The 12,315-nt window shown below is 37.9% G+C and overlaps 1 protein-coding gene across 3 annotated transcripts; it reads left to right on the top strand.

Annotated features, from left to right (window-relative positions):
• Positions 1–122: 122 nt before the first annotated feature.
• VPS25 (E2F/DP family winged-helix DNA-binding domain-containing protein) lies at positions 123–6,671 on the top strand. 3 transcript variants are annotated; one of them, XM_089606789.1, is made up of 8 exons: positions 123–141; positions 4,190–4,272; positions 4,888–4,966; positions 5,261–5,400; positions 5,871–5,924; positions 6,021–6,109; positions 6,212–6,287; positions 6,371–6,671. In XM_089606789.1, the coding sequence occupies exons 3-8, from the start codon at positions 4,908–4,910 to the stop codon at positions 6,490–6,492; spliced, it is 540 nt and encodes a 179-aa protein (XP_089462915.1). In that variant the 5' UTR covers positions 123–141; positions 4,190–4,272; positions 4,888–4,907; the 3' UTR covers positions 6,493–6,671. The 3 variants fall into 3 exon arrangements, with proteins under 3 accessions (XP_089462915.1, XP_089462916.1, XP_089462914.1); XM_089606790.1 differs by lacking the exon at positions 123–141 and adding an exon at positions 1,506–1,655 and having other exon boundaries at positions 4,893–4,966; XM_089606788.1 differs by lacking the exon at positions 123–141 and adding an exon at positions 1,507–1,655.
• The last annotated feature ends 5,644 nt before the right edge of the window (positions 6,672–12,315 follow it).

The raw sequence follows: 12,315 nt of genomic DNA, 5'->3' as shown, positions 1-12,315 counted from the left end.
GAGCGCGCCCCGAACTCCACCGCGCGCGCTCTGTCTGTGACGAGGAGAACGCCGCGAGTCACCGGAGCACGCCGACCGGGGAGGGAACGCCGGGAAAGGAAGGAGAGGGTGCTGAGGAGTCTGAATTCACGGGAATTAGAGGTAAAAATTGTCATGGCTGAATTGAAGAATTTCTAAGGTTAGGGTTCATGCTCAAAGGATTTGGGGGTTTTTAAATCCGAGAGGATTTCGGAGAAATTGCTTGGTTTTAATTGTTTATTGGACTCGATTATTGATGATTGTGACTTGGATTTGATGATTGAGCACGAAATTCTTGGATTGGGTTTGATTTTGGACGAAAATGAATATGGTTCGGACAGGGTGATAAAACGGACGTGGGCAGTCCGATGTGTTTTGAGTTTATTTGTGTTAGTATTTTTCATGGAAAGTAGACGTTATGGGATTTCTAAAATGACCAAGAACGTAATAATCCGTGGAGTATTGAAAGAGTTATGAATTTTTGAAATCTGGTATTCAAAGCTGTGAACTGCTGAATTCCAGAACAGCGACCCAATATTGCGGGCTGTTTTTGAGATAACTATTCTGGTCATATGTAGGCTTATAATATATCGTTAGAAAGGTACAGAAGTTAGTTATGTTCTTAAATTGGAATCGTTGGATTTCGAGTTGTGTAGCGGATGTTATGACACGTTCTTTGCCGAGTGTCGATTCTGGAAATATTGTTACGTCATGATTGGTTTGTTTGATTTGAGAATCGACTTGTTTTTTGTTAGTTCGGTTTGAATACGGAAATGATTTTGTTAGCCGAGATCGGTTTATGGGCATGTTGGCTCGTTTTTATTGACATGTCTAAGCCCTAAGGGTTTATTGACATGTTTGAAAATTTTGTGACAAGTTAATGATTTTGTGACTTGTTGTGTGGCTGTGTTTTGTATGTTGTTTTGGCATGAGTTTTGTTCAGAGATATCACCATTTAATCACGGTGAAATTTCATGATTCACTCGGCCGAACAATAGTCCCGGAAAAATAAATCGAATCTGAGACTAAGTCGGTGTTAATTATTTGGGTCTCGGTTAGCAATGGTGATTCGTTTTGAGGTTTGAGAATCTGACGATCGATTTGGTTATATTTAACTTTATAGAACGGTGTGAACGAACCGGGACGACACGCAAGGAATAACGGGAAATCGAAGACGAGCTTCCGATCTGGGCTAAAACGTGAGTAATATTATTCGCTTAAGTAGCGTTTAGTTTCTCTCGTATGTTATGGTTATTCTTTGATGTACGAAAATTTAATTGGTCGATAATCTGAAAATCTAGGCTTAAAGGATTTTTAGATTTTTATTTAAGGCCCAAAAAAGGGTTAAGCGGTAAATAAATAATCGCTCGACTCTTGGCAAATAACGATTAATTTCCGAGGACAGGAAATTAATATATTAAATTCTCGAATATCAAATTTAAACGCGTTTGTTCCGCTAACGATCCCAGATTCAACTCTCTTTTTCCCGAGCCTAATAATTGACGAAGCTTCAGTTAAGAATTTTAATATTCTTAACGAACTCAAGGACGTGCCAAGTTCTTTCGAGGAGCGTGCGGAGACGTGCAACGTGAGGCGAAATGTCGAGACGCGCAAGTCAAACAGTTTGACTATTCCATGTAAGTGTGGAGACATAAGTCAACTACTTACCAATGGAATAATCCTGTTTACGGGCATTTACGTGTTAATAATAATAAAGAGTAGAAAAAGCCTTAAAAGACACAAACACTAAAGATTAAGGCTTCGGCCACTCATTATGAAAAATTTTAGTTGAGTTTTTACCCATAGGTTCAAACGCTAACTTGAACCAGCCACGTTGCTACTTTGTTGTAGTTAGATCCCTCTGCTAACTATAGAGTTTGGCTAGATCTGAGGTGACAGGAGAGTATGTTGGACTCTCGGATTCGAGCCGAGGGTAGAAGTATCGGGAGTCACGTCCTGAGTCTTCAATCTAAAACACTTAACGAGCATGAAAGGGAAATCATAATTCTTTCGGGATTTATCCCGAGACGCTCTCCTGTTTGTAATTAGTTGTATACTCCATAAGCTAGAGTATCCAAATAATAAATAATGTTGTCGGTGGACCCACGAGTTCCGACTCGTGTTGAGGACTAAGACGGTCCTGATGGCGCTGAGTACTCCACGGGAGCTGCTGAGAGCACCCCGTTCTGGCAATGGGAAAGGTCGCCCCGGCGAGCCCACTTGCTGTGTCATGACGGCATGTAGCGTCGGCGCCCAAACGAAGATGGTACCACTAGTGGATCCCAGACAGTTTTAAAACACTAAAGCCACTGATGACTACTGCTCGAAGTCTGAGGTTGGCTTCTTATCATTCCAAGGGTTGTAGCAGGGGATGTTGTATAACCTTGTGGAATGACAAGTGATAGCGTAGAGCGAGGCCCCGCGTTAGGCATGTTCTTGAATCATATGCATTTGCATTCTGCATTTTTATGTTTGTTTGCACGTCACATGGCATTAGTTGTTTTTCTTTTCCTAAGTTAGACTCCCACTTACTGAGTCAATCGACTCATAGTTTTATCGACCCTTGGTAATGTAGATAAGGGAAAAGCTTGTAAGCGGGAAACAAGATCGAAGACCGAGACCGAACACGTATTGCCTTGACCTATGGGCTATGGGGTTTCTTAACCGGGGGTCAGTGTCTTTTGTTAAAACGTTCAGGAACGTATTTGTATAGGAGTCGTTATAAGACTCTAAGTTATAAAAGCGAAAAATTTCCCCGGATTTTCGCAAACTATTTTAATATATAAAAGTATTATGATCTATTGTTTAATATGTATGATATTGGAGTCGATCGGTTGGGCTTGTGGGCGAGCTGTCGCTCGCGGGTCGTGACATTTTTAATCATACTTTAAAATATTTAATCGACTCTTCTATGAACTAGACGAAGAAAAAACAAGGAGACGAAGAAAAAACAAGGAGAAGAAGAAAACAGTGATGGTGGTGGTGATGACGATCGACCTCGACCTTCGTTCTCCAATAGCGATCTAGAGACCACCAAGCCCACTCACCGTCAAGCCCTAGCTTTAGGAATTCCTCACTTCGACTTCGATTCCCTTCTGAACTTCGACAACGCCATCGACGACGCTGGCGAGATCGATCCCGCCTTAAACCTAGTCAAAGGTCGCGGCGGCTCTCTCCTCCGAGAGAAAATGGTCGAAATTGAAATCGAAAAATCCCCAAAATCTACCCGAGACTCAGATGCCATAGCCACAAAACTCTAACTATAGAAGAGACCACGAAACTCAATGTCGGTGTACGACTCATCGTTTGTGAACTCGAAGCTTTCAAAGTCGACCTCGATCTTCGGCCTCCGACTGTGGATCGTGATCGGGATCCTTGTCGGCTCTCTCATCATCATCGCGCTATTCCTCCTCTCGATATGCATAACCTTTCGCCATCGGGCCAAATACGCTGTTGGCGGAAAGGGATTCAATTCTGCATCATTGGGGAAATCTGACTCGTTGGCGATTTCGAAGGAGATCCAAGTATCATTCATCATCCTTCTACATGATTTGGTTGGAGAAAATGAGTCTGTGACATGTATGTACGTGGGAGAATGGAAAAAGTATTCGAGTGATTTTTGATATTTTTGGCTAATCAGGCTCAACTTTAGAAATTTGAGTTATTTTGCTAAACTCGAAATTTAAATTGGCTAGATAACATCTTTTATTTTGGAAAAGTTGTACAAAATAGTCATTTGAAACTTATTGATTAACAAAATAGTCATTTGAAACTTATTGATTAACAAAATAGTCATTTGAAACTTATTGATTAACAAAATAGCAAAAATTTCAATTTTCAGCAAAATAGCCAAATTTTCGTTTTCAAATTTTTTTTTTTCACAGTCAAGACTAAATTTTTGACGATTATTATAAGCAATTTATCACTTTTAAAAAAATTAATCTTGAGGTCAAATTTTTTTGAAACAAAATTACTGCATATTTTTTCTATTTCACTAAAATAAAACATACTTTACTATTTTATAAATTTATAACTTTAAATTGATTATTTAGCTACGTCTCCTTTATTTTTTTTATCCTTGATATTTTGATTTGCATATTCACTTATTTAAGTATATTTTTATTAATTTTTATTTTTTTTGTTTGCTCCTCTTTACGTTTGTCTGATTTAGTCGCCGCCGAGCTGTGACCATCGATTTCCTCTTCCATCTCTGTATCGGCGTTCGAATCAAGCTTTCTTCTCGAGGCACAACTGGTATTTTCTCTCTCTCTCTCGGGAACTACTTATTTTTTTATTTTTTTTATTTTCTGTTATCTTCTTTCTAGGAAACGATGACAATTTTTGAAAAACGTCTCATTCGTAAACCATCATAAAATGATCATAACCAAAAATCCCAAATTGTTAAAAGTACGACTGTACTTAAAACCCTAATCTACACCGAGATTGGGGTAATAGTAGATGGATTGAACCGCGATATCCAAATCGCCGACGGTCACGTCGAAGACGATCCTAGATTTCACCATTGTTTCTTTCTCTATGTAACGGACGATCAGTAGGTTAAGAATAAGTCTGTCTATCGACTCCATTTATCGATACCGTTATGATTTCAAAAAGAAGAAATGATATTGCCAATGTCAATGTTTACCTGTGTTTTGTCCTCTGTGTCTGCTTTCGTTTTTCAATTCCTTTCTGTGGGAGTTATCGACTTAATAATTCAACTTAAAAGGATCATAAAAGAAGCGGATATGAAAAGGGTCCCCAATTTTTTGCTTCGTTTTCATTGCAGATATGATCAGTTCTGCTGATATTGTTCAAAACAGCACTGTTTGTTTCTTTTCTTGCTTTAATATTTATGTGTTTCTTATACAGAGAAGGTCAGTGCATGTGAGATGCAGAAATTGGGCGATTTCAAGCTGCCTCAGTTCTTCAATTACCCGCCTTACTTCACGTAATCCATTTCCCTCTTTGCAGATCTTGCTACGATCTAAGTTATGCGACTCTCGACTTTTTATTTTTTTTTGACAAAAATCTGAACAGAAGCAAAAATGCATTGTCATCGTATTGGTTTTGGGATGAAATTGAGTTATAACTTATAAATGCTTTGGGGTGTGTACCCAAACAGAGTTTGAAATTTCTTTGAATTTTAATATTTACTTTATGCAACTTAACGTGTTCTTGATCTTATTTTCACTTCATTATCTTGTCAAACATTTTGGTACGGTGATTGATTCGCGGGTTCCAGTTTGCAGCCAGTTAGGGATATCCGCGAAAAGCAGGTACAACTTTGGAAAGAACTTATATTGGAGTACTGCAAATGCCAAAAGATATTTGTGGTTGGATTGGAAGAAGAATTTCCTCTATTCTCGAATCCTGTTATTGAAAGTAAGTGCGGTACATAGTGGTAAATTGTGACAAGTAGAAGAAACAGCTTGTGGGTTCAGTTTTATTTTATCTGTTCTTGCTTGTAAACCAACATTGTTGGATTCTGGGTTGCATTGTTTCAGTAGTTAGCAAGACTAGCTTATCACATGTTTAAGAAATTGAATGTATAGAATATTTAATAGACACGTGGGTTCATCTTTAACAACCATTTTGCTCTTGTTAGGGCTTATCACATTAGATCTTTAGTTCGTACTCATTGGCTCGAAATAGTTTATGATTTTTTTATATATGTTACAATGGATTCAGCGTTGTCATATACGGATCTCAGATTAAGTTAAAGTTGTAAATTTCCTGTCTGATTGTAATCTTGATTTCCATTCTTAACTCTTCAGTGTAGAAATAACCATAATCCACTTTTTGTTTGGGTCTTACTTTCTCTGTCTCTTAACAAGTTGATTTGGATAGTTCAGGATCTCTGAGTCATGAAGCCAGAGAAGCATTCCTCTCAGCCATTGTCGCAGAAGGTTTGTAATAGTTATGGTTTCTGTCCTCTGTTTCCTGTCTTATCTTTTTATTTTTTTCAATACTCTGGAGTGTTTTTTTTTTTCTTGGAACATCAGGACGTGCAGAATGGATGGATAAAGGACACAGGAAATGTCTTGTTCTGTGGCACCGAATTCAAGATTGGGCCGACATTATTCTCAACTTTGTGAGTATAATCTTATCGTGACTCCGATGCTTTACTTATACTAGCTGCTCAAATACTCTGCAATTGTTTAGTGAAGTACTTTCATCACGTAACATCATATAGGTGAAAGAATATGGGCTTGAGGACTCGGTTATGACAGTCGAAGAAATACGTTCAGGGGCCGAATCAAGAGGAACGGGTAATACGACTTTTAACAGACTAAATATTTTCAGCTTTGATCATTAGCGTTTTCACTGTCCTTTTTTCCCCATCATGTTACAGAGCTTCAGGGTATTGACCGAACGATTTTAATGCGGGCATTGAAGTACCTTGAGCAGAAAGGAAAGCTTGCCATTTTCAAGGGGACTTCAGCTGATGACGAGGGAGTTAAATTCTCCGTGTGAAACGGGTAAAGAGCGGAAAAAGAAGCTATTAGAAAACAATGAATCACAGACAGACTTGTATCCCATTGCGAATCCTTCTTATCTGAGGGCCACCTTTTATTTTATTTTTATTTTATTTGTATTATGGAATATCCATTATCAATGATTTAAAATAATACGAGTCATGATTTTTATAGGAACGTATATTCTTACGGATGAGTAACAATATGAGAGTTGTTCCAAAGTGAATGTTGCTGACTACTTAGCACAAACTTGGCTGACCGGCTGACCAACAATAAAAGGGGAAAAAAGGTAATTTTTATAAACGTGTTTACAATCAGTAGCGGAGTTAGGATTTTTAACCGAGGAGGATGAGTTTTTTTAAAAATAATTTAAGGGGGTGCAAGTGCAAATTTATAAAAATTATATAAACTTGGGCTAAAATTTATAAATTTTTTAAAATAAAAATTATAATTTTCAAAAGTTGAGCAGGCATTGACAAGCAGCTCCGCCTATGTTTACAATCTAGCAGCTGGCTAGATTATATATTTTGCATATGTTAGCACTTTAATTTGGATTCTGTTAAAACATCCAGTAAGCAGTAAGATGATTATGGCTGCGTTTGATTCAGATTAAAAAGCCCTGTTTTTGTTTTTAGAAAAAACTAAACAGCTTATCTGGTGTTTGGCAAAACTGTTTTTACAAAAAACTTCAAAAGCGATTTTAGATTTTGTACATGAGATGGAAAAGTTAGGATTCTTAGCTTTTAGAAAAAGTGTTTTTAAGTTTGGTGTATAAATTACTGTAATATCCTCGTACAAAATATTATTTATTAATAATTATTATTTAATTATTAAGAACATGTCTATTTTAGTATTTTTACTATAATATATTTATTTTACCAAATGCTAAATCAGTTTTTGTTACCAGTAACAACTGTTTTATAAACAGTTTACCAAACATCTTGTCAGTGTTTGAAAAAAATAAAAGCACTTTTTTTAAAAACAAAACTATGTCAAACGAGGCCTATAGGCAGCTGCCTAAGTTTGATGACGTGCAGAGCTTTACCAACTGAGCTATATCCCCCCGAGTGGAGCATGCATGAAGGAGTCAAATGCTTCTTCTATTCTTTTTCATGGCCATGATATAAACCTATATTCATTACTATATCATGAATCATGATTTACGCCATTTACCAAAAAAAAAAGGGAAATAAAAATGAAAGCATATGGAAAACTCATTACGCCATTTACGGCGGAGCTCATCGTCAATACCGATCGAAGATGGATGATCAACGCAGCCCTTATTTTAAGCATCACTCGAGACAATCCAGGTGTTATTCTCGTGTCACAACTTCTAATTGGAGAGAATTATGTATCTTGGAGCCGTTCTATATTGATTGCATTGTCTGTAAAGAATAAGCTTAGATTATGGATCAATTGTGAAACCAAGTGCTAATGATTCGAACTTGATGAATTCATGGATTCGCACGGCAACATGATTATTTCTTGGCTATTGAATTATGTGAGTAAGGTAATCTCGACTAAGGTGTTGTTCTCTGCGAGGGAGAACTGGCTAGATATGCAAGAGCCTTTCCAATATAGCAATACGCCAAAGTGTAAAGTGCAAACTTTTACATCACTTGTAATGTAATTCAAGATTAATAAACGAGCTTCCGTTGCAAATGAATTTATTGTTTGAAAAATGGTCCACCGAGTTTATCGAATTAATTTAGAATATATTTAAGATTGTGAGTAATCTCGGAATGAGTAAACTCGAATGAAAATTATTTTCCGAGGGACATTCCGAAAATTAATCAAGTAAATAAATTCTCAAGAGTGAGAATTATTTCTGTGACACTTTGAATATATCTAAATTAACGAAACCGAATGAGAAAATTCTTGGTTTAAATCATATAATTATTCTCCATTCAATTATGGATTTGAATAAGAATTATATAGAAGAGACTCATTTGCAACACATTTTAAGGACCTATTTGTAATGAAATTTAAACTTGGGGTCTCAATCAAAAGCGGTGGACAAAAGTGAGGGACTTAAATGGATAATTTTGTAATTTTTGCTCAAATAAAAGGCCACGTCCTTCCTTCATCTTCCTCATTTCAATCGATCGACCCCCTGACGTTCCGGAACTCCAACAACTATTACGTGGGTGTGAGGAACACCCATCCGAATCTCTCATGAAAGGCGTTGTCGACTAAAATCGGACAACGTGGAAGACCTCAGGCTGTTCGACCCAAGGCTGGACCAAGTTGTCGTATCCGAGCCGGGTTGTAGAAACTCGAAATTCACGAGTTCCCTCTCCTAGCTCAAGAATGTTTTTCATTTGTCGCGGAGACCTGAAAGTAAGAAGAAGATGAAGAAAATAAGCTTAGAGGGGCGCAGAGGCGGTGCCTCTGGTGCGCGCTCCGATCAACATTAGTCTGATTGCTATGTGTGTGAGGTGTGAGTTTCGTTATTCTTTGAGAATATTTGAGAGAATCAGACTCGATTATAGTGAAATTATGTGCGGAGGGTCATTGACAACGTTTTACGACTCTGGAATTGAGTGATTGTGTTGAGAGAGAATTGTGCGCCTTTTTTTTTTCCTATGAAGAGAAGGATATTTATAGTGGTTGGGGGGTTGAAAAGAGCCTCAAAAGTCGGATTGGGCGAAACCAAGGCGCGTGAGCATGAAAATATAAGTGCACGCGCCTTGCGTTCACATTGGCGCGACCCGCCATAATCGTTTTTGACCTTTTTCATTGCCTTTCTTCGTGGGCTCGTCTCGAGTGGACTTTTAGCCTTCGTTGGCCCGGATCAGGCCCCTTAGTGGGATTTGAGGTGGAATTCCTTATAAGTCATAAGGAATTTAATAATTTTCGAAAACGATCGACATCATAAGACACCTCAAAACAACATGCCGATGCAAACGGCCCCACCAGCTCATCATCTCCCGCAAGCTTATCAACCTCCGCACCGAGCTCAGGAGCCAAGGTACAACCTCGAGGACCTAGTGGCGGAAATGGCCATAACTACCAACGCGTTCATGACATAGACACTAGCCATATTCCAAAGCCAATCATCTCAATGCTCAATGCTGGAGTCTCGAGACATAAATGGGTCAACTCTCCACCGCCTTGAACACGCAACCTCAAGGAAACCTCTCGAGCAACACCAAAGTCAACCCAAGATCGCAAATCAACGCCATCACCCTCCAAAGCGAAAACATGATTGACAACACCGACAAGAAGAAGGAGAAAAAGGTGATCAACGTGCCATCTTCATCAATAGTCATACCACCACTGCCTCCCCCCGCGTTGCCACCGAAGGTGCCGTTCCCTCAACGAATCAAGAATGGAAAGCTCAACAAGCAATTCGAAACATTTCTCGAAGTGTTTAAACAATTCCACATCAACATCCTCTTTACCGACACCATCTAGATAGCAAATGCCGAGTTACGCCAAATTATTGAAGGACATCCGTTAGCATAAGCATAAGATTGAGGATTGTAGCACTATTTCCCTCTCCGAAGATTGTAGTGCTATTATCCAACAAAAGCTTTCCCAAAAGATGAAGATCTGAGGAGCTTCATCGTACCATGTACGATCCAGGACTCCTATTTTGAAACGACGTTATGTGATCTTGGTGCGAGCATTAACCTAATGCCGTACTCCATCTTCCAGAAAGTTGGCCTCAGAGAGGTGAAGCCAACAAGGGTGACGTTTCAAATGGCGGACCGGTCAATCAAACATCCGCGGGGAGTGAGCGAGGATCTCATTGTCAAGGTAAAAAAAATCATCTTCCCCGTGGACTTCGTGGTGCTCGACATGGAGGAGGACCATGATATTCTGATCACCTTCGCGCGACCATTCCTAGCCATCGGATCGACCTATGCAACTCTGCCATCTCCGACTTCTCAAACCGATCCGAGGACCCACTCGAGGTATTTGACGAATTAAATATTTATTGTGGAATTAATTATTTATTGTTGGATCAAGTAAATAATTAATTGAACTTTAAGTTGTGCTTTATTGACACTGTAAAATTCGAAATCCCTTTGCCCAAAACCAATCTAAATTGGGTGCCTACATTTGGTGTTAATTACTCAATATTCTCTAGATTTGTGGAAAAGAAATCAAGTAACTAATTAAATAAGAGAGAGAATAATAATGGTTAAGATATTCTCTCTCAATTAAATAAGGAAATAAAATGTTATCCTTTATTCTCTTTCATAATTAATTTCCTAATATCTAAGAGAATAATAATGGTAGAGATATTCTCTCCATTAAATAAGGAAATAAGATATTGTCCTCATTATTATCAAATATCTAGATTCCTTAAATATATGAGAAAGATAAGGAAATAAATATCATGGATTATGATCTAATGGATGAGAGAAAAAGTAGGATTTGTAGTCAAGATCTCATGGCTCATGCTTAACTACAAAATAGGAAAGAATAAAGGAGAATAAAATATATCTAAGAGATTCCTAGAATATCTTATTTCCACCACTATAAATAGGGGTCTAATAGAAAGCAAAAAACACTCAAGTTGATAGCTAAAAATTCGACAAACTCTCCCTGAGTTGGACAAATTCTCTCTCTCCTCTTCTCCATCTCCCTCAGAATTCCGTGATTCCATTCCCATAAACACGGTATGATCTGAAATCATAAATCAGAGTCGTAGTGAGATTTAGTGTGCCTACACTTTCTTCTTATTCGTCCGGAGATTACGTTTCGTAAGACTACAATATCATCTTTTGAGTGCCATACGACGAGAGTACTAAAGCCATTCCCGGAGATCTGATCTTGGGAGCTAAAGCTAGAAGATCAAGTTATTGGAGCTCAGAACGGGATCTTGAAGAACTCGATTAAAGTTTCTATAACTAAGGGGGAACCCGTAAATTTTTCTAATGACTCTTCTGTTTAATTCAGCTGCTTGATATTGCTCTCATGCTTAATATTAATTAAAGTAAATCTAGATCTTGTAATATAACCTTAATTAATTAGCTAAGTAGCGTAATTAATTTTTTCCGCATAGTTATATGGGTGCATAATCACCAACACTGGAAAGGAATGTTGTGTTCTTCAAGAGGCGGATAACACTCTAATTATAGCTATAGAAAAGATACTTCTCTTGTTTCAAGTCCTTATCTTGAACAAACTTTCTCATCCAAAAAGCTTCCATGCAACCCTCGTATACATCAAGCTACCAACTGCTACACATTAGGACCTTTGATAATATCTTCTTGTTGCGACTTGTCGAATACCACTTCGAACAAAGCGAAAAGTGACCTACGAGTGGAGAACACAATGCTTTGGCGTTATTCATGCCCACCCAATCTATCAAGACCTTTCTTGATGTAGGCTTCTTAAGATAACTATAACATCATAAGATTTCGATCGCAAGAAATCTTCATGTTGATTATCTTATTCGTCGATCCTAAGTCTTTCATTGTAAAATACTTGCTCAAGTACTCTCTTAAAATTGCCAATTCTCTTCATTTCATGGTCGATAATCAACATGTCATCAACATACAAGATGAGGTCCATCGTTGTCACTCGTCACACGTTTCCACAAATACATAGTTGTCGGACAATGTCATCGTGTACCCATGACTCACCATGATGGAGTCAAACTTATTATTGTTGTCAATGGTGCCCACAAGAAGAGTTGTAATCTTTATATCGTACATTTGATGTAATAAAGTCTCATGAAGACTCTTGCTTGTAATTGCTTATTCATTAATATAAAGTTGAAACGTTCATTCATTCTTCCATGTCTGTATGAAGCTTTATGATAAAACATTAGTCTTTAGTCCATAAACAAACTAAACAACTTACG

The sequence above is a fragment of the Urtica dioica genome, chromosome 2 (assembly GCF_054948205.1).
Source record: "Urtica dioica subsp. dioica isolate 48M chromosome 2, U.dioica_male_clone48M_v1_H2, whole genome shotgun sequence".
Taxonomy (NCBI): domain Eukaryota; kingdom Viridiplantae; phylum Streptophyta; class Magnoliopsida; order Rosales; family Urticaceae; genus Urtica; species Urtica dioica.
This window is presented reverse-complemented; position numbering and strand designations above follow the sequence as displayed.